The following is a 23,050-nucleotide window of genomic DNA, read 5'->3' on the forward strand; positions in this document are numbered from 1 at the left end:
TTGAATTACTGAAAGGAAATATGATGTCCTGCCTTAGTACTGATTCACATCAACTTTAAAACTCTCACCAGTTTTAATGCAGATATCAGCAATTGGAGCTCCAAAAGACAATTACAGCCTGGACTGAATATAAAGAAGTGCAGATAGCAGGTCATAGGAGATGATCGTCCCTTTCTCCTCTGCTGTTCTAAGACACCAAGTGGAGCACTGTGTTCAGCTCTGGGACCTTCAATATACAAAGTACATGCGCCTGACATAGTGACTCCAGAGGAGGGGCAATGATGATGAGCAAAGGTCTGGAACGCCTCTTCTACAAAGAGCTGTTCAGCCTGGAGAAGAAAAGGCTTCAGAGAGATCTTAAAGATATCCTCAAGAACCTAAAGGAGCCTACAGAAAAGATAGGGAGCGACTCAGGCAGTGTAGCGACAGGACAAGGAGTAACGGCTTTAAACTAAAAGAGGGAGCTATATGGTTTAGCAGCTTGTGGTAGCAATGGTAATGGGAGGACAGTTGGATGAAATGATTTTATAGGTCCTTTCCAACCTTGTGATTCTATGATTCTATGCTTATTTTTACACAAATGCTAAAAACATCAGCATTAATGCACAAACCACTCACTACCTTTGGCGATGTAAATATATTTAAAATAAATAAATATCAAAAACTGCAAGTGTGGAAATTGGGAAAGAAATAAAAGAATGTTCTTTTTAGAATAGGCTTTTCCATCCAAAATAACAATGAGATGCATGTCAGATTAAATGTCTGTATTCTGCTTTTGTTACGAAGTAGTATGCAAATTTATAAAAGCATGTCAATGAGCACCAGCTAACAACATTGATGCAGTCCTCTGAGAAAACAACTAAGGAGTACCTCTAAGTTTATGTAGGTTTATAAACACATCGCTTATATTAGTATTGTATTGGATCCTGCTCTTTATCTACATAGAAATTGATACCTAATTTTACATTCAAAATAATCTGTTTAGACTATAAGGCTATAAATATTCTAGCACCTTAAATTTTCACTTTACTACGCCCTTCTTTTTTGGGTCCACTTGGTTAGGATCTCTCTCGTCAGCTTTCTGGTCTAAATGGTTTCCACACTAAACCAAATCAATTTTCATTTGGGCAGAAAAGTAAATTTGAGGAGGGAAAGAAAGCTGAAAGCAAAAGCAAGAAAGACTTGTACACAATTCTCCTGCTTGCTGAACCTCAGAGGCGACTCAATGTTTCTAACCTATACAGTGACCAAAGGCATTAAACTCTGTCCTGTGGCCTCCAGTCCCCAGAAATCTCTCTTCTCCCACAGTTCGGCCATCTACCCCCTGACATACCCCTCACTCTCTCAAACTTTCCTTTTCTTTGTATGATCACTGTTCCCCTACCTACGTAGATGGTTTTTACCAACTAGTTCTTTGAGGAATATCACACCAAGGAGCAAAAAAAAATTGAAAGAGGTACTCTTCTTCACAACTAGCCACAATTCTCCTTGGGGTTCTGGAAAATATTTATAAAATAATAATAATAATAAGAAGAAGAAGAAACACTTTCGTATTTAGCGCTTATTCAAAATAAGAGCAAGTTTTAAGCTAACCTTCAGCGAATTCATTTCAGAATACCTAGTTGTCTTAACGATGAATGAAGGAGGGGAAGGAAGGAAGAGACAGGAAGAGAAATTCCAATTTTGTTACTTTCTCTAAAAAAGGGAAAATCAAATGGAGGTGAACATTTCTAACAATATGAACAGAAACTTTGCTCAAAATTATTCTGATAAATAGCAAATCCTTTTTCGTTTCCTTTAGAAAGCAATTTCTGAAACACAAATTAATCAAAAGTTCTGTCAGCTTTCATCTGCACACAACTTTAAAATCTTCCATTAAGTTATTCCACATCTGATTATAGAACTAGGAGTCACTTTTCTTAACCACAACTACCAGAGGATTCACGTTGCCATACATTTGCAATATGGACCATGCAAAAAGAGATAGGATCATCTGCAGTTCCCTTTACAGATACCCATTTCTCTCTCCTGATGAAAAAAACAGCCTACAAAACTCATTCATATCTTAAGTGTGCTCAAAGACATCGCTAGGGCCAATGCCAAACACAGCTCATTTGAAAATAATCACAGAAAAGCAGGCAAATAAATGTCTCTGAACTGAGTAAAGTGGCTTTGCAATTTGATCCAAATAACAAAAAAAAAAAATGCATTGCAAAGTAATCCTAATCCACTGTCATTTTTGTTTTCATTGCCATAGACTGAAGAGAAACCCAGCACACGCTTCCACTATTCCTTTGGCTGCTGGTCAAGACAGCACAGAAGATTCTCAAGATATGATGAAAAAAAATAGCAAAGAGAGATTTTGAACGATCAAAATTATTTTGAGGTATGAGATAATCAAGTACAGAACACCCGCATCATATTTTTGTAATAAATGATTACTATAGGCAGTACTTACACACTTTCCTATGTATACAACTGATCTGCAGATTGAAATTGATACACGAGACTGAAGAGAACAGGAGTACAGATTTACAGCCAGGAGCAAGTCAATTTGTCAACATGGGCTGCAGACATTTTTATACGTGAATTTTTGGGAAAAAATAATCTAGCAGAAACTCCTATAGCGTAGATATGCAATTCTGCAAAGAAAGAGAAAGAACAGCAAAACATCCCACATAGATTTCAACCACCAGCATCTCGTGAAGGCTGCAGGCGGGTGGGGGCAGCTGCTCTTTCACAAAGCCTCAGCTGATGCTAAGCACTAGTAACAACAATAGAAACTCTTTAGGAAAGCTGTCGAGCTTAATCAAAGCCTCATATAATGTTTTAATTTGCTATATGAATATTCCTTAGGTTCTCTACTTCCCACAGCAGCAGTCGTCACATACACTTGCTCTCCCTGCTGTGCGCTGATCCAGTTGCAAGCAGACAATGTGATACATGTTTGGCACTAGGGAGATAACTGCTGCTGTGAACACGAAGTAGTCTTTCTTGGGATTTTGTTTTAAACAGATTTAGATGGATGTGTCACACTTTACCTGGACTAGGCTGCACTCATCTCCAGAAAATACCACAATGTATCTGCATGTTGCTTAACTGGCATTTGACAAGTGGTAAATACAGAAGTAAATCGGAAGCTTGTGTCCTTTCTGCTGTTGGGAGTTGACACTGAAGTCATAGTGAGTTTAAGATGCCATTTGTAATTCTTTGTCTTCTAAAGAGATTACTGTAGAATACAATATTAAGATTCCTCCTAAGCTTCTGAAGGATTAACATTTATTTTTGTTAGGGAGCAGGGAAGGGAGTGAATTAGCCACTGCTACAAGTTTATACTGAAATTTCTTGAAGTGATCATGATGGAGTCAAAAAATCAAGACAAATATCTCACTAAAACAGCAATAACCTTGCAGCTAAGTGAGTTGAAATAAAGCTATTATAGTATTTGTTATCTTATATATTATTTCAGATATTAAAATTATCACTATTTGAACGAAAGAAAAAAAAAATTATTTTGAGCTTTGAGCCTGGGCAAATAAGGCTATATGAAAATCCCTTAAGCTTTTTTCCCCATACAAGTATAAAAATATAAAGCCCCGAAGACACCAAAGTTGCAACGATGAAAGTCTTAAAAGCATCAAACAAGATGTTACTCTCACTATTAACAAATGTGATTTCAGCTGAATTTTGCTGTACTTTTAGCAAGAACTGGTTTTGACCCATTTGTATTACTAGTTTGGTGTCTGTAAGTAGCATTAATAGTTTAATGCCAGAGAGACTCTGACTGCACAAGACAACGAGCAGATTAGTTTTTAGTATTTTGAGAGGATTGTATTTAGAGAGACTACTGGGAGACTGATTAGCAGAAATCTACTTTCCTTAAGTTTAGAAACAAGCTAGTACACAGTAGTAGAAACCTCAAATTTTCTTTGTATTATGAGAAGGCTGTGAAGAGGGTCAGGAAGGTTAAGTGGATGATACAGGGCTGGTAGGGAGAAGGACACAAGTATTACAAGATCCAGCTCAAGAGCAAGCAGCAGAAAGACACAGATCAAAGAGACTTTGAAGGACTCAGGAGACGACCACAAATGCAAACTGCAGCTACTGATAGCAGAACCATCAAGGAGCAGAACGAACAGCAGCAGGCCACTGAGAATAGAACCGGATCAGAATAGCAGCCAGAATCACTTGGCAGATCTGCTCTGTTACACAGAAATGCAAGAATCGTGTGCAAGTTGACACAGCACACCTATATTATCTGCATTTGCTTTATGAAGTTGTGGCGACATAGGAAAAAGAACTACTGCTGCAAAAGGTATTTTTGTCACAAACAGTAGCTAATCATGCAAGTCTAAACAGGAAAGTCGGTCTCACTAATACAGATACGCTGCCTATTACAATGACAGGTAATACAGCAAAATGCTGTAATTCTAGATAAATTACTGATACACTTTTTTTTTAATATAGAATCTGAGATGCTGCTAACATGACAAGCTGTTAGTGTTTCCAAACACAGATTTGATAACTTATACTATCGGGAGTACCAAGGCAGCAGAACACTGACAGACAAAACCTTTATTTTCACATCATTCCCACCCACAGGGAGCTCCCTGGGATCTGTAGGACTTGCTGCACGCTCCACATGCCAGCAACTCCCATACTGGAGTGCTATGGATCACCTTGACTGTTGTTTCTATCCAATGCTTTTGTCTTTCCCAGATGTGTCTGAGGTTGAAAAGAACACACAAGGCAGTGTTTGCATCAAAGAAAATGGATTCAGAATATAGAGGGGAGATAAAAATGGAAAGGAGGTTAACAGAATAAAACACAGCAATGTCTGAGATTCAGAGGAAGATAATGGAGAATCAAATATGCCTACAAATGATATGACACCTAGGTCAAATTTTTTATTTCCTGAGAGTATAAGACACTGCAGTTCAATTTCAGAATCTGAAGGGCAAGTTCTTTCCATTCTCTACGTTAACAAGAAAATACAAAAACTAACATTAAAAATACAGCAATATATATGAATCTAAAATGCAAATTTCTCTTTGTTCCCCCAACCTTCCAGGCACACTTTCAAACAATGGGATAAAGGCAAACTTCAAAGTCTGAAAAATCAGCTATTTAGAAATCTTTCTAACTGTGCACATTTTCATATAATTATTAAGGTATTTTATAAGTCTATGCACTTTTGTTTTTTTCCTATTAAAATCCATTAGGAAGCTAGACATGATGTTCCTGAGACTATTAATAGTACAGTAAATAACATAATTCATAACCTTGTTTTGAAATGTCACTTAAAATCATGAATGCGGAACATAAGAAATAAGCTTAAAGAGAAACCATACCAGTCAAAATTCTGACATCGAAAATCACAAAAAGTGTTACGCTTACTGTTTCCCTAACTGGACAGTTTAGTATTATAACCTCACAAATTCCTGGAACAACTGGGCAGAGAGGAACCTGATGAGGTTCATTAAGAGCAAGTAAAAAATCTTGCACCTGGGGATGAAGAAACACATGCACCAGTACAGGTTAGGGCTGACCTGCTGGAAAGGAGGAGAAGAATCTGGGTGTCCTGGTGGACAACAGGTTAGCTATGAGCAAGCAGGATGCCCTTATTGCCAAGAAAGCCAATGGTATCCTGGGGTGCGTTAAAAAGAGTATGGCTAGCAGGTCAAAGGAGGTGATCCTCCCCTTCTACTGTGTCTTGGTGAGGTCACATCCGGACTACTGTGTTCAGTTCTGGGCTCTCCTATTCAAAACAGACAGAGTTCTCCTAGAGAGTGTCCGGTGAAGAGCGACAAAGTTGTTACAGGGCCTGTATGAGGGTAGGCTGAGAGATCTGGGATTATTCAGCTTGGAGAACACTGAGAAGGGGTCTCATCAATGTCTATAAACATCTAAAGAGTGAGAGTCAAATGGACGTGGCCAGGCTCATTTCAGTGGTGTGCAAAACAGGACAAGGAGCAATGGGAAAAAATGGAATACAGAAAATTCCATATGAACATGCAAAAGAACTTCTTTAAGGGTGACAATGCACTGGAACAGGCTGCCCAGAGAGGCGCAGAAGTCTCCTTCTCTGGCAATATTCAAGATCCATCTGGACGCTTTACTTCTCAAGCTTCTCTAGAGAACCTGCTTTAGAAGAGGGTTGGACTCAATGATCTCCAGATATGCCTTACAATCTCTATGATTCTACGTACGAAATTTTCCTTGTTTTAATCCAGCAAGTACTCCTTTTGTATATTAGGAAAACTAGTGTCTCTAAAACAAAGTCATATTCTCCGTAAGAAAAAAAATAAATTATGTTTCAAATTGCTTTCTCAGCACTGATAGGAAATATTTTTTCATCTGTTATAAAGATGGAAAGAATAAAGTTCCTACAACAAATACATAAAGAAACAAAACAGTTTCAGTAATTTTCTTTGTTTGTTCTTCTTCACTATACAGTCAGGTCTGAAAACTTAATTCAGCACTTTGAACAAACAAACTTCCTTCTGTTTGTCACTCTTTAATATTTATTCTCTTGCTCAGTCTGTACAAATTTGAATCTTTAAATAAACTGCAACGGAGCTCATACTTTGCATAGCACATACCACAGTTTTTCTCAAAGTAATGTGAATGGATGCAAGCCTAGCACCGTGAAAATAATTATGTGCATCAAAGGTATTGAGAGCATCCAGCTTGCAGCAGTGGTGCAATATGATAACCTGAAGTATATTCTAGCATACATGCAAATATGAAAGACTTACAGCTCACAATGCAGAACTATCTGGCTTTCTGTTACTGCCATAACCTGTAATAAAATCTTTTCTTTACGCTTACCGTAAACTTAAGCTAGTTCTCAAAATATTCAGATTTGAAATCAGTTCTTCCTCCAAACTTTTTTTTATTTTTTAGCTTTTTATCATCAGTTCTTCTAACTATTCGTTTCTCATTTACATAGTATAGCAGTAGCAGACAAAATGAATATTGAATGAACACACGAAAGGAATATTTAATTGAAGCAGCATGCTCTAAGGAGAAACAGAGCTGCTATGTTCTACAAAGCAATTACATTGCTGTGAGCCTCTAGTCATAGTGCAATAAATGCTTCTGATACTGTAAGATACCAACACCAAGTTTCTTTTAGACTGTTTACACATAAAGCTTATTCATGAACATTTCTTAGATTCATTATAAGTGGCGTTAAACCAGACCAGTGTATTCTTCATGTTTTCTGTCTAGTTTCAGTGCTGGCTAAAATGCCAGATAATGCTCTTCTGGCAACACAATTAGTAAACACAGTAACACTCTCATAGGCTTCATAAATTAGATGAAAGGCTTCATTAACCTTTGCTTGCATTTTTCTCACGTCTGTTTTGTTTTGGTTTGTTTTCTGATTACTAACACTTGAAAGCTGCTCTGCATCTCCTCTAGGATGTAACAGGCCTATACATGATCAGACCAAAGACCTTCCTAGCCCTGTGCCTGTGTCCTATGGATATGAAGGGCAGAAGGCTGAAGAATGCATAGGTGAATATGATGTATTCCCTGGCACTCACACAGCTTCCCAGCATTTTCAGCACACACATCACTACAGAAACATTGATACAAATTTTAGAAATAATTGAAACTTACAGTTGTTGTTCCTTTTTTTCCCCCTGTACAAAGCTACTAGGAAATACACCACATTCACCTAATTCTTTCTTACGTACTGGGCAAAAAAAACCCAAAAAACAAAAAAACAATTCAATGCCATGAACAATGAACACCAAGGCAATTATGAGAAAACCTGTGAAATCAGTTGTAGAGTCTACAATCAGGAGTAAACCAGGAGTAGACGTTCCGTTCACAGAGACGTTGCTTTTTGATCCTCTTCCTATCATTGTAAAGCAGAATTCACCAAGCATTGGATTGTTCACCCACTAGTAGGGAATGTGAGCTGGGTTTAGAATGTCGTGAGACAGGTTAGCTTTACTAACAGAGACTACAGTCAGGAGTAAATATTAGTATCTTACAGCAAAAGTTTTATAATTATCACCACAAATTATTCTTACATGTGTCCCTGCCTTACAATCTACCTGAAAGGGACACATTATTAATGAGAAAACCAATTCAGGTTCCACTGCATAATAAAAATTTAATTTGTGTAGACTAATTTGAGGTTTTCCCTTTTGTTTCGAACCAAGGCTCCCTGTTTTCCCTGTCAGCATTTTACCTTCAAGTCAGCCACAAATTGCAAAGCAAATTCAGTGTATTTAACTGATACTGTAATGGTCATTGTGAGTATACACGGAAATTGAGATTTCTTACACTACTTCAGACTGAGCCTTCCTCCTCACTTTCAATGACAGTGAACCCCAATTAGATCAGCTGCAAAACCACCAATACTCCCTTTGATGACATTTATGCATCAGCCCAGGTTGTAGCACTAATTGCTGGGTAATATTGGGCAGTTTACTTTTATACAGAGATCTACGCAATCTCATGACAATCTAGTATATTGAACAGTTTACAGGGACTTTAAATCAGTCCATGAATAATGTTGCCATTTCGGTTGTTAAATGTGATTTTCTTCAGTACACGCAGGCTGATGCATTAAAAAGTGAAGATCAAATATTTCTGTTTCAGTTTGCATCAAGACCAAGCGAGTAACATTGTTTTTATGCCAGTGTCTCATTTTCTGTCCTTTTATTACCTTCCCTTGCTCATCACAACCGCCTGCTGTGCTGCTGATAGCCAGAAGTGCTGGTTGCAGGACTGCTGCTACCACGGGGCACATCCATCAGCACAGGCCATGGCACTGGTGCCAGAACTCAGTGTGCAGTTCTACTCTGCCTGCATCTGCCAAGGGCAAACAAACCAAAAACCTCCCTGAGATATGAAGAAATGTACTGCAACAGCTTTTCACAGAGCATTCAACTAGGATGCTACAGACAGACATCAGAAATTACATGTAATATCTGTAGGCACTGACTGCTTTAAAGGGCCAGACTTGCTGTGTGATATAACGTTAGAAAAGCTAGCTGGCAGTTTCTAATTGAGTTGCATAAAGTCAACTAAAAATTTAGGTTGAACTCAGAGCCTGCTGGGTGATCTACATGCACCATTTTTTTTGTCTCATTGTACTACACTTTCCCCTGCATAAAGCAAGGACAACAATATCAAGTTTTAGAACTCATTTAGATATATCAATGAAATATAGTGTGCATGAAGTAAATAGCCATAAAGTATGAAGCAGCAGTAAAGCATGAGGTAAATACACTTTCCATCATTTTCTTTCTGCAGGCACATGGTTTACTTAATATCTTTCCCTTGCATTTCACTCTAAATCCTAGTTCTGTTCAGATTGGGTTTTCGTAAGAAAGCAAAAATTCCAGATGGGAACTGCTCCTTTCTCTTGCTCTTCACAGAAGTCTTATTCATAGAGAACAGTGTACATACTTCTCTGCATCTTCACTCTACCTCCCTGGTCATAAGAGAGCTAAGAGACACTCAAAGATCATATAGAAAGATTTTTCATATCTCTAGATTCTTTACAGTTGTTTTCTTTGTTAGTAATGAAAGAAAATAGAAGACCTGAACTTCACGAATACAGCTTAGAAAACGTTCTGATCTGTCTTCATTGTTGTTTTTTTTCTAATTCATTCAAGTAAAGCAGTTTAATGAAACTGCCTTTTCTAAGTACGGAACATTACACAATATTTTAATTATATATATATATATATATATATATAAACTTAATATTTCATTATTAAATTACCTATGTATTGGACTGAAATAATAATCAAGTCATAAATCTTTTGAAGTGCACTAAGACTTTATGTCTTGCTGAGACACATTCTCTCAAGCATATTCTTTCTTCATTTATTATTCATTATCATCTGCAGTTTGCCGAATTCCTGTGAAACCCATTTTCAGCGGCAACCTTCCCCTAAAATTGTGGTGTTTTCCTTCCCATAGGTCCATATAATGAAAACCAACTAAGCTATGAGTATATATTCAAAGTTCAGATGCCAGTGCAGATCAGAGAGGGGGTAGATTTATATTTGTTTCAAGGAAGTCTTGTCAGGACAGTATGAAAATAGTCACTGCATCATAAGCAAAATAAATAATGGCTTCAATTTGAGCACTTTACAACTGATCATTTTAATTCCAGAGACAACTGAGATAAATAATTAATTTTAAAAAGTGAATATTACTTATTTCCATCTGGCAAATGTGTTGCACAAAAGTATTAAAGAAAGAGCTTTTGTCTATTTTTATGATGTTGACAATATCTAATAAACTCTTCTATGTAAATATATTTTTTGTCAAAATTTTTGCTTTAGAAATAAAGAATAATTTCTATGAAATATTAATGTGTCACTTTAGAATCTCAGACCATGATATAACTATGGCTTTTAAAGAGAACTCCCTGTTAATCACAGCAGGGACATCTGCTTAAAAATACATGATGTAACCTGGCATTATCACACTGATCTATTACAAGAATCCAACATGTGCTATTAAAAATGAAGCAGATCACTAGTGCAAAAAATTTAAATTATACAGGTATTTGTATAAGTGTATGACAAGAATGTCAGTAATTTCTGGGGATTTCTTAAAATTCCACTCATACACTGAAGAAACAGAAGACAGGGACAAAGGGGCTGACCTCTGCTGTTGTATTCTGTTCTAGCACAAAAAATGCTTATGTTTGCATTGCTAGAACTACCTTTGATTTCTGAAGATATATTACTGAGGTCATTTTATAAGAATTAACACCAGAATTTTAGTAGATGTTTCTAGGAAATAATACCTTTTTTTTTAAATCTTGACAGACTCATCTCCAAATAGTAGGTAGAAATGTTTTTATACATTATTTATTTTTTAAACTACCACTCTATATATTATGTAGATTTGGAAACATTTTGTCAACTGTTTTGGAGAAAAACCTCCCAGTTAAGAGATGGTGAAAGATAGAGAAGGCATTAGAACATATACATAGACCATGTACAAGTTTGATTTAAAGGACAAGACATACATAGGGAGAGATATGGTTATCTGATCAGTCACCTTAGTAGAACTTTTAGGACACTGAGCACTTATTAAGAAACCAATGCAGACAGAATTAGCAAAATTGTATTTGGAAAATGCTGTTTGCAATACAACTCAGGTTAATTTGTCAAGTCTACTGAAATTATACTGTCATATTAGGTCAAACATTTAGGTAACTGAATAATTTACTTCATTTCCATCAGTTTTGTTTTTATTGATTGGACGTGAATTCTTGTGATTTGAAGATGTAATTACACAAAATATTCTATTAATATAGCCTTATAAGGATAGCCACTGAATTGTTGTATAATATGAGTAATACTTGCTTGCAACACTATAGTAGCCACTGGATATTGTGGATAATAACTCCAATGTAGTATTGTAGATGGGGAGGCATCTTATAAGGCTGTTCTACTTTAACAAATGAAATACAGAACAATTGAAGACCTGCATGACCTCACGCAGGGCCGAAAATGCCTAGAATGTGAGACAGGTGTCAAGGCTTTCCCCTTTGTCTGCACACACAGATAAGGAAGAGACTTCTCTGGTTGTCCCTCCACTTCACAGCAATCTTTGGGACAAATGAAGTCTTTGCATGGTGTCTCACATGGAAATAAGCCAGATGTGGAAGGTGAGTCAGCAGATTAAAGATGAAGACCATTGTGTTGAAGGTGACACTGAAGAAACAATGAACGGACCATCATGAGATGGCCTCGGTGTCCACTAAATAAGGCTCTATCTGTTGGGCAACCATAGGATAATGTTTTGGGGAATGTAATGAATATGTAACATATGTAAAAATATAATTTGTTCATGAACAATCAACTGGTAGAACATTTTTGGAGTTATCCCAATGCTACCTCAACACTGCCAATAAGAACACCTGCTTAATGGTAATAAAACTTCTGCTATTAAATCTCTTTGCCTCAGTTTGTTTGATTCACATGGGTGCAACTTTACAAGAGAACTTCAAGAAAAAGTGACGAATCTGACAGTGTGATATGACAGTATTCACTTTAAAACAGTTTGAGAAAGCAACTGCAAGTGAACAAAGATCTATTGCTACACAGTCCAAGGAGGCTCATCGTGCTAAATAACAAATCTTATCAACTTAAAAGACTGACTTAACATCATAGCACTTTAGCACAGCTCCTTTGGCTACATCACTCAAGAAATTAGAAATGTCAGTTTCCATTCTAATTCACCTTCAGGGAAGAAGGTTAACTCATTGGCAGGGAAATTTTAACAGGTCAAACCTTTCAAAAAAATCAATAAAGAACTGGGCTATAGATATCTTTCAGAAGGGATGACTTGAATTAAGCAGCGCTCACCAGAGATAAGGAACAGAGAAGGAGAGTTAGTGTTGGACAAAGAAACCGTCACCCTATTGCCAAATAGGTGATGTAAAGATCCCTATCAGCCTCAATTACTCTGGAAAAAAAAATCTTGAAAAGGCTTTGAATAAAATTCCAACAAAAACAGAAAGGTCATTTTGTTTCAAGGAGACTCCCTACAAAAGGGCAACAAAAAGGTGAGAACGACTGAAAAGTTTTCCCTAATATTTTTAAAAAACTCATTAGCATGAAAACGTTCTCTGAGCTCGGTAAGAAAAAAAAAATAAATACAAAAACCCCCAAAATTATTGTGGGAATTTCAATGTTTCAAAAGATGTTTGTAGTGATCTTGTGGCCACTGTTCTGTTTTGTTTCCTGGAGGATATGTAAGAGGTAATTAACCATCCAGGCTGCAGCCATAAAAATGTCTCTTATCCTTCTCAGATGCACAACGAAAGATCAAATTTTGTCCAAGCGGGGACACACATTGATTTGGCTTACGTCTCCATTATAATGTAAAATTTGATTCAATTCCAATTTTACTTGAGAAACGAAGAAGCTCTTGTTCCATCTTAAGACATAAGATTTATGGTTTATCTCAAGGAGAAACTGTTTTCCATAAACTAATGATAAATTAAATGCAGGAGCTAAATTTATCTTACGTAATTTGATCTTCATTACTTTATCCTTGATACCATTGTCTTCCCCTCCCCCCTCCCTTTTATGATAATATTTAAGCTAACTCTTGCTTGGAGAGAAAAACAGTCACAGTCATCTAGAAAATGAGCTCAGGTGTTTGTATGGCAGCAAGTTAACATAGGTAAGAAAAATCCCAACCCAGTACGGCACAACTAAAAAAATCATCTGGGTAGCAAAGAGAATAAAATATTCTCTTAAATCACGTGCATCTGCTTATTATATGCAAATAACTAATCAGTAATTACTGAACTCTGCATTTTCCTTTCCAGCTCTGATTTTTAAAGGCAATGAACTTATTCCAGAGTAGGAATTTATAGCGGGAGGAAACCTTATTTCACAGAATCACAACATGGTTTGAGTTGGAACTCAAATTCAAGTCCCCTGTAATTTCCCTGTAACAGGGACACCTACAGCTAGATGAGGTGCTCAGAGCCCTATACAGTCTGACCTTGATTGTCTCCAGGGGCAGAGCATCCATCACTTCTCTAAGCAACCTATTCCACTGCCTCACCATTGTAAAAAATTTCTTCCTTATATTCATTCAAAATTTCTCCACTTTAAATTTGAAACCTTTTCCCCTTCTCCTGTCACAACTGACCCTGCTAGAGAGTCTCTCCTGTTCTTTTTTACAGCCCCCTATACATGCTGAAAGGTCACTCTCAGGTTTCCCCAGAGACTTCTCTTCCCCAGACTGAACAGCCCTAGCTCTCTCAGGCCTATGCTCAGTCCATATTTATCTGATTTCTGAGACTGGAACGGATATTGGTCAGACATCAGTAAATAACATTATATCTGTTATTATATGTAACAGTGGCAACCTTATCTGGTTTTCAGTTATCGGTGGAAAGACACAAATTTTTTCAGTGAAACCCAGAAGGCTTCACAAAATGATGTAAAAATTGTACAGACAAAATCGGAAAAAAAATGCTAGCGATCCATAAACAATTGACTAGTATTTCCCCTATGTTCAGATCACTTGATTTTTTTCAATGAAATCCAGTAAATGAGGCTCTGCTTTTTAACCATTTAAATTGTAAATGTCAAAAATTATAAAAAACGTGCAGTAATCACTACAGCACTAGTTTTACTACAGTAAATTCTTTCTTGCCTGGTTATTTAGAGTGCTGTTTGCATCCTATAAATACAAACTTGTAACCTGATGAGAGACTTTGTTTTCATTCTTAGGTGGGCTGGGCTTGCATGTCAGACACTTGGTTTAGGATAAGTACTATTCACCAAAAAGCTTATCAGGGCTCCAAAGTTAGAAAAAAAAAGTTAGTTTTATGAGGAAGATAACGTAAAGGAGGGAAGTTTGGGTTCCTTTTTCTTCCTCTCCTTCTTTACCAGCTTCAGGTGTCCGGGTGCTCGTGACAGTTAAACAGAATTTCCTTAGAATATCACAGGTCCACGTTAGTCTTATCAAAGCAGTTTATTACAGAATATCTAAAAATTCTCATTCCTGTAACTCAAACAGCCAAAACTTAAAGAGGGTGAGAGACAAAAGGACTCAAATTAGCAAGAAGATCATCTTTCTCCTTTCTTAACCACTCAGTCAATGAGAAGTGTGAGTGCAGCTGAAGTATAATGATCGTGAGGAACGTAGGAAGAGAGGTTTGAACTAGTCAATTAGAAAAGGATAAAAGTTCAAAGTAGTGGATTTTGCCTACAAATTCTCCTACTTCAGCTAGTACTGCAACTGATATCAGAGATGGGAGTCTTCAGTTGTTTCCAAAACTGAAGTTATCTTACCTCTGTTGAGCAAGAATGCTAAATAATTTTCAAAACGGGCAGTAGCTGCATGACTTACACAATTTTAATGCAATGCTTTGTTTTAGAGCACACAAAGATATTCACACAAGTTTGGGTTTTTTTTGTTGTTGTTTTTTGTTTGTTTTTGCACCTAACCATATATTAAAAATTAAACACAGCTGAAAATCTACACTTACATTTAAGTTAGGTGTTAAAGCAGAAGTAAAAACACTGATAGTGGGCCAGAAAACTTTAGGCTAACATGATTTCCTTTGGAGCATTGTTTCACTATTACCAACTAACCTGTCACGATATATGCTAACAGTAAAATATGACACAGAAAAACTTAGTGAAAGATGTTACTGGGAATGTTTGTCTTCTTGTCTTCTGAGGGCAAGAAAAATGAAATATGTGGTGTTGACAAATCACTACTAATTCAAAATTGCAGAGTGCATTATTTTATGAACTAAATATACTTACACGTATTAATAGATTTGAATATTTAAAGCAATAGCATTTACTGAAAAGTATGTTTTAGTTTTTTAAATAAGCAGATAAAATGCACACATTACAGTGAGAGCTTTGAAAAAAAATCTGTTATTTTACTGTTCTCTTTTTTCAATAATTCAAACACTAATAGCTAACATCTAACAGCAGAAGTTCAGACAGTGATTCTACTACTTCCTTGGTGACCTTTAAGATCTTGGTTTCAGTCACCAATCCCAATGCTAACAATCCTTCCTCTATTACTGGGAATAATATCAGAAGCTTTCATAATTTTTCTGTAAGAAATAGAACATTATCTGTGCAAATTCAATATTAATTGCATGTTTCACTTCAAATAGTTTTTACCATCAATAGGCTTTTCACTGTCAGCAACTAAAAATGTCAACCATATTGCATAACTTACAGAGCAGAAATAAGAACAAATCTGGATGGAAATGCAAGAGATTTTCTATAAAAGAACCTTACACTTTCTTTACATAATAGATATTATCTGAGCTGGCTTAATTAAGATAGTGTATTATTCTTCAACTGTTCTTTGTTTCTATGAAACATAGGGTTTTGAAAACAACAGCGTATAAATGTCACTTTCTCCAACAGAGAATGGTGGTATTTCAGCAATGCTACAAGAACCAAGACCAGTGTCCAGATTTTAGTTTGAAACACTTAGGTATGATAAACTTACTCATTTTCATCCCATATAAACCTAATTACTAGGACTTGAATCAAGGCCATTCCCTTTTCAACAGTGTTGAACTAAGTATCTGAAAATTTGCTTAAACACACACAAAATTCAAAGAATCAAGGACAAAACCAATTCATTCCACCATTATGCATTTTTTGATTCATTGGAAGTGCGCAGTACCATCATTTGACAAGTATATCCTGTGGAAATAACTTGTTCAAAGCCAGGGGCTGTATGCCTTCTTTAAACCACTACACAGAGTATGCACTTCAAAACTTACCATTACAGAGGAGGTGTTAGGCCATGCTCTCTGCTCTCATACATACAGTCTCATTAAGAAAACTTTCCTTTATCTCTTAACATCCTGGAAAACAGTCTTTCACTAGTCAACTATTTATTACAGTTCTTGGAATGAATTAAAAACAGCTCTGCAAACAGCTATCTTCAGTCCCCAGTGCAAAGTAAAGCAAGCAGCTGTGCTTTTTCCTTCCCAGTCCTCCCCTGCACTCTTTAGATCTTTGAGTGTCCACTTTCACATTGCACGTGAAGAGTTCGGCCCAAAACAGGCAGATCTCCAGCCCGCACCTACATAATAAGCTAGTACTTGGGAAACTTACAAGCCAAAATTGCAAGATTATGTTGTCACTTTTATTACTTAGAGCAGGCAGGGTGGCCAGGTCCCTAAGGGAGTGCTGGATGACTACAACTACAGTTAAAGAGCATCTTCTGATAAAGACACTGCTCCTGTCAGACAAGGATCTATGAGAGGCTGATGACCTAACAATAATGAGAGGTCTTCCTAAAAAAAAAAAAACGAAAAAAAAACAACAGTGCAGACAGTAAGGCTTCCCTATCTGTCCTGCTGATGTTCTTCTTCAAAGACACCAGAAGGACTGGGGCTGCCAGTACGGGAAGGACATAGAGCTCTTGGAGCAGGTCCAAAGGAAAGCCACTAAGATGATCAGAGGGCTGGGGCACCTCTCCTATGAGGAAAGTTTGAGGGAACTGGGATTGTTTAGCTTGGGGAAGAGAAGGCTCTGGGGAGATCCCTTTGTGGTCTTCCAGTATTTGAAGGGAGCATATAAACAGGAAATGGAACAGCTGTTTACGAGAGTGGACAGTGATGGAACAAGTACGAATGGTTTTAAACTGAAACAGGAGAGGTTTAGGTTAGATATTAGGACGAAGTTTTCCACACAGAGGGTGGTGATATACTGGAACAGGTTGCCCAAGGAGGTTGTGGATACCCCATCCCTGGAGGCATTCAAGGCCAGGCTGGATGAGGCTCTGGGCAGCCTGGTCTGGTGGTTGAAGACCCTGCACATAGCAGGGGTGTTGAAACTAGATGGTCATTATGGTCCTTTTTCAACCCAGGCCGTTCTTTGACTTCCTGCTGTGCAGCCTTGTTATTTCAAGCCTGCTCCAATGCTCTGGACAAGGTCAGCAATTTCACCTAGAGAAAGCCTCTAACAACACAGTAGTCAGTAAATCGATCTGTTCCATAACTGTGAAACTGTATCATTATCCTAAAAATTGGCTGCCAAATACATATTAAAGCTGTAGAAAAACAAGAAGGTAACTTGGGAAGGGAGAAGCAAAGGGACAACCCATGTACTTAAACTGACACTGTCAGGGTGCTATTTCATTCCTGGAAAATCTGGATTACTGGTCAGGTTGGCATGGTATAACCAGCCTAACTGTGGCCAGTCTCATGAGCTATATAAATACCTCCTTCTCGAAAATCTCCTAAGCTCTTATTGTCAACAACTTTCCCACTTTAAACACTTTCTATTTCAAAATAGTCAGTATTACATAAAGTTTTAAAAACCATTATTTACTTTTCAAATAGTGTATTAATAAAATTCTACCTCTCTCTGCAAATCATCTTGTATATTTTCATAAGATACTGGAAAATCCATTATGTCCACTGCGTACCAGATCTACTAGGCTTAACACAGGGAAAGGACATGTCGTATAAGGAAGGTGATACATCAGATGGAAAGGAATTGCTTATTGAGTGTCCAGAGAAAGTCTTTAAAGGAAAAAAAAAAAAAATTCTCACCATACTGTATAATCAATGGATATATACAGATGGTATGGTATATCCAGGAGCTTGGCTAATGTAATTGTTATATTGGAGTAAGGAAAGAAAGTCACTCACCCTATCCTGGGCTCGCAAGATGAACTCCAGTGGAGCGGATCTCTAGAGAAATGCTTTCCAACTGGCAGTCAGCTCTTAAATGGGTCTAGGAGAGGTGGAACCAGGCTCCAGCCCTTCCAGTAGCACAGGTGAATTGCCTTCAACTGTGCTCCTGTGGCTGACTCATTGCTCGCCTCAGGTGGTTAATCAGAGGTTCAGGCCATGATTCAGCAGCCCCATACACCATACAAATTTCAGTATTATGTAAACAATACACAAAGTGCTCTAATATGCTCTATTAATTTTATGTCCCCCCCAAAAAAATCAAATATTAGGTAGGAGGAAAGCAGAACTCTCTCAGATCTAAATAACAAAATAATTTTCTATCCATTACCATTCTAATTGATGAATAGGAAAGTAAAACACATGGCGTTACCTAGAATTGGAATATTTTAAGACTCCAGAGAATGACAAGCATTTTGCCTAATTGTTCCCCTCTCAGGAAATATGGAGCAGCACAGAAGACCCAAGCCTTTAAGGAGCCTGAATATTTTCCATTTAGTGAAAATAAACCTCTCATCCTATGACAGCAAAACCACATTGCAAAATGTGCTAATTGGCTGCTCCCTCTGGAAGCTTAGTGCTCTCCACCTTTTAGTTCAATCCTGGCACTGCACCGTAGCGTGAGGTTATCACATTATTCAGTTCCTGTTGTGAATTTCTGTATGAGCGACTACAGCATGAGCACAAAGTGACTGAGATCCATTCTGATAAGCAGCATTAGCACAAAATTCCTGTCATATGCTACTGAGCAAATGTGATGCACTAAAGTGTCATTATTCACCTCATATAAAATGGTGATAGATACTGTAGAAATACCAAAACTTTTCAGTTTGAATGTCACTGTCACTTTACGAATGCCTTTTGCTACATCTTTCATATTAAAAAGTTACTGCCTTTTAAAAGAAAGGAAGAAGAAACCCACTTTTCATTTGTTCATGATGGAGAATTCTTTTTAAGCTTTAGGAATGCAAAAACCACCTACGACAGGTCATAGCTTTTGCAGAGGTTTATCCCGCCATATATAAATAAAGTAACATGGATATAATGCACATTTTAGAGATATTCATATGCTAACAGAGGCTGCACAAGCTGTCCTCATGAAAGATGCAAAGGGAGCTAGCTGAAGAAAATCAGGATGGACACAATTGTGTTGTCAATCTACTAACTACTGCAGAACCACCAATGGAATATAATAGAGCTAGACTGTATCCACTGTAATATGTTAATCAAAAATAACTAATTACAACACTTCCCAATCCCTAAAGAACTAAAAGCCGCAGTCCCAAGTCCCTTAGAACATGGAATGCTAGACTAACTACTCATGTGAAGCCTGAGCACAACTTAAATAGCATCAGGTCTGTACGCATTGAATCACTCAGCTAATGCAATGAGCTAACCGTTCTTTGACTGAGAGTCATCTCAGAAATCAAAAATACATACATTATATACAACCTTCCTGAAAAACATATACTAGAAAACGGTTTTGTTAAATACTGAAATATTCATTGTTTCTCTAGCTATGCAGCCTAACACGCACAACATTCCCATTCTGTCAAACAGGCAAAAAATATTTGGGAACAAATTCTAATTTTGTTAATAGTCAATCTAGCTAGTAGTATGAGCTATACATTTTAAATAAAAATGAAACCACAAACAAAATCCCACAATCAAAATGACTATATCTAAATTTGTCCCTAATTGTTTATTTTTTAAGTCAGTTCAGCTAACTTAGTATAAAATAACCCATATTTTTATTGACTCTCCCCATTTCAGGAAACTGAAATTAAAATTTCAAAAATCAGCATTAGCAGCCACTCTAGGTCCTGCTTCCTATTTCAGAGGCTTCCCAAACTTCAGAATCTTGAAATATGGCACAGAATGAAACTTGTGCTATGAATCTTAGCAAAGTAAAGTTATGCAACTGGAGTGAAAAAAAATATATAAGTTTTTGGCATTACTAAAATGCTTATAGAATCTTTCAATTTATGAATTATTCATTATTACTCACTAAGACTCAAAATATGTGTCCCACTAAAATACTCTGTCCATTGCTTGGGCGCTGCCACCGTATGGATGGCATTCAGGGAAACTCCCAGTCAGTGCATTGGCTATAAAAAGAAAGGCGGCTATAGAAGGATTTTAGATTTTATTTTTTTAACTACCTTTTCATTCTATAAGGAGAGAAGCTTTTAATGCTTCAAGCAGTTTATGGTATTTAGGTAGACAGAACAATGCGTATATACATATATATGCATATTTATCAGTCACCAACACAGTTTTAGAATCAAAATTGTATTGCTCCCACTGCTTTAGGGTATTTTATCTGCTCTGATTTTGTATTATAAGCATTTAACATAATACCTCTTTTTTGTTTTGTTTTTTGTTTTTTTTTTGTTTTTTTATTATTCTTGTACAAATTCAAAAAAAGTTATTTTCGGGATTAGAGTTATTTTGGAGATTATTTTAAGGGATTAGATTGATGCATGTTTCCCTTCTCAGAATAATGATTATTTGCCTGACTTGCCAGCAAGCCTGTAACTGCATTTGATCTTTTATGATCTCATCAAATTTATACTGATTTTTGCATATAGCTTCTATTTAAAAACATGAATAAAAGTATTTGTAAATCCCAGATCAGCCATTTTTCTATGCCATTTTCATTCTGCATATAAGAAGGCTATTTCATTTACCCAGTGTTTCTTTTTGTTAGTAAGTGAAGTTGGAAACACAAAAGCTTAAAATTGTGAGAACAAAATAAACTGGTCTCTAAATAAATTAAGAAGGTTGGATAAATTAGCAGATTATTGCATCTGAAGAAGTGGTTTTGTTTGTAATTAACACTTTTGTCTTTATATTTGTTCATTTACTATTTTGCAATACTAGGTTTGCTACCCAAGAATTACAGCTCTGTTCCTCTGTACTCCACTTAAGAATATAGAGCAAAATATATACTTGATTTCTGAAAGAAAAGCATAATTCCACTCTATGACTAAGAAACATTAGCAGCATTAAGGAGAAACACTTCATGAACTTGTTTTGACAGTAAAACAAGAACTAATTGGACTATAATTAGCAACAGTCAGAGAATGTTGGAACAACAAAACTGATTTTTGAAGTTATTAGGTTATTACTTAATTAGCAGCTTGCCACAAACATAAAGAAATCTTGATATTTAATCTATGCAAGAAGAATTTAAAGGCTAAGCCTGGCTGAATCTGTTTCTTCATTATATTACTTAAGCCTATTTACACAAAAATTTTGTACTGCAGAAACCACAAAAACATATAGAAACACGTGATTTTTTCCATATCCCTTATGCATACTTAAAATATAAACACTAAGCATTTTAAACATATGAAACATAATGAGGAAATACCACAACAGAAAACATTCATGGTAACATTTCTGATTATGAAAATGGATTAAAAATAAACCTTTTCTACATAATTCCACATAAATTTTATTTCTTGACATTAAGGAATGGTTTAGAGAATCACTTAACTTACTGCTTATGCTATTGCAGCTTTAAGAGGGTGTTTTCAGACCACATAGGAGGCAAAAAGTACCTTTGCAGGCTATCTTAAATGCAAAGAAGCTATGTGATTAACAGAGGGAGTGTGGTCAAAGTGCAGCATCACACAGTTTAGATTCTAAAAAAAAAAATAAAATTCCAGAGGGCAAGCCAATGAGGTACTGGAATGCATCAGCTCAGGGAGCATTCACACATTATCAGTGCAGGTACTCCTTAAAAACAAGTGAAGGCAAAAACATTCTTCATGGCAAGTAAGACCTCTCAGTCATTCATGACTCTTTGCCTATGCAGTGTAAATTTGTGTAAAATTTAATTATTGTATGCAATTCAATAAATTTAAATACAACCCAGCAAGGAGGCAGCATGGAGAAAGTGGATAAGTAATGAAGCACCAATACAAAGATCAAGGAAAGGATCAGAACCTGCAGTTGGCAGAGTAGTGTCTGGCTCAGCTTGCCAGTGAATGGATGAGCTTAAATTGTTCTCAGAAAACTGAACAAATGCAGAAAACACCAGGACTGAGTGAGAAGGGTCAGAAGTGAGAGGCAGCATCCAGCAGAGCTATGGTGCATGACAACTGAAGTCACTGAGCAGATGAGATCACAGAGGGAACAGAGAAGAGGAAATGTGCCAGAGAACGGCTTTGCAACAAATCCATGGCATTGAATCAGCTCCTTCAGTACCCTCTGTAATTCTCAATGTAATCTTCCTTTCAGGAAGAGTTGCCTCGTGGGGTCACCTGGGCCACGATTTTCTGATGCGCAGAGACTCTATGGCGTCCAAATTTCTTCAAGAAGCAAATTTCTTCAAGATCCAGATAGATGGATCTGGATTCTGATAATGTCTGAGTGGGTATGGTAGAAATCAGCATCAGAAGACATAGTGGGAAATCCAGCTTCAGTCTTAGCAGTCCTAGAAGATCAGAGCCTGCCTCTCTTGCCAATCTCCCCATATTCAACAAAAAATGTATTTAAGCATTTTTTGTCACCATTCATCATTTCTAAAATAAGAAAAAATTTGCATGAAACCCCATGTTGAGTATCTGCAACAAGATATGAAACCAAGCCTACTTGTGCCATGATTTTAACTATAACTTTTGCTTCTTCCTTTTTGTAATCAGCACAGATATTACTACCATGCACATACTTCACACACAAGGGCTCGGTGGCCTGGCAAGGACCAAGAGGCTGCACATGCAGTGTGGACAAAAATGCAGTTGAATCTGTTTGGTCCAAAGAACAGAACACATTGCCCCTGAACATTCAAGTCAAGCAGATAGCATAAGCAGAATTTTTTATTTTTTTATCCAGAACAGT

The 23,050-nt window shown here is 36.8% G+C and overlaps 1 protein-coding gene across 1 annotated transcript in view; it reads right to left on the minus strand.

Annotated features, from left to right (window-relative positions):
• Window positions 1-22,686, minus strand: part of LOC100544134 (thrombospondin type-1 domain-containing protein 7A) — a 106,562-nt gene extending 83,876 nt beyond the window's left edge. Inside the window, exon 1 of the mRNA XM_019616756.2 lies at window positions 22,461-22,686. Coding sequence (XP_019472301.1) covers window positions 22,461-22,686 — 226 coding nt within the window. The remainder of the gene's footprint in view (window positions 1-22,460) is intronic.
• Window positions 22,687-23,050: the final 364 nt, after the last annotated feature.

The sequence above is a fragment of the Meleagris gallopavo genome, chromosome 6 (assembly GCF_000146605.3).
Source record: "Meleagris gallopavo isolate NT-WF06-2002-E0010 breed Aviagen turkey brand Nicholas breeding stock chromosome 6, Turkey_5.1, whole genome shotgun sequence".
NCBI lineage: Eukaryota > Metazoa > Chordata > Aves > Galliformes > Phasianidae > Meleagris > Meleagris gallopavo.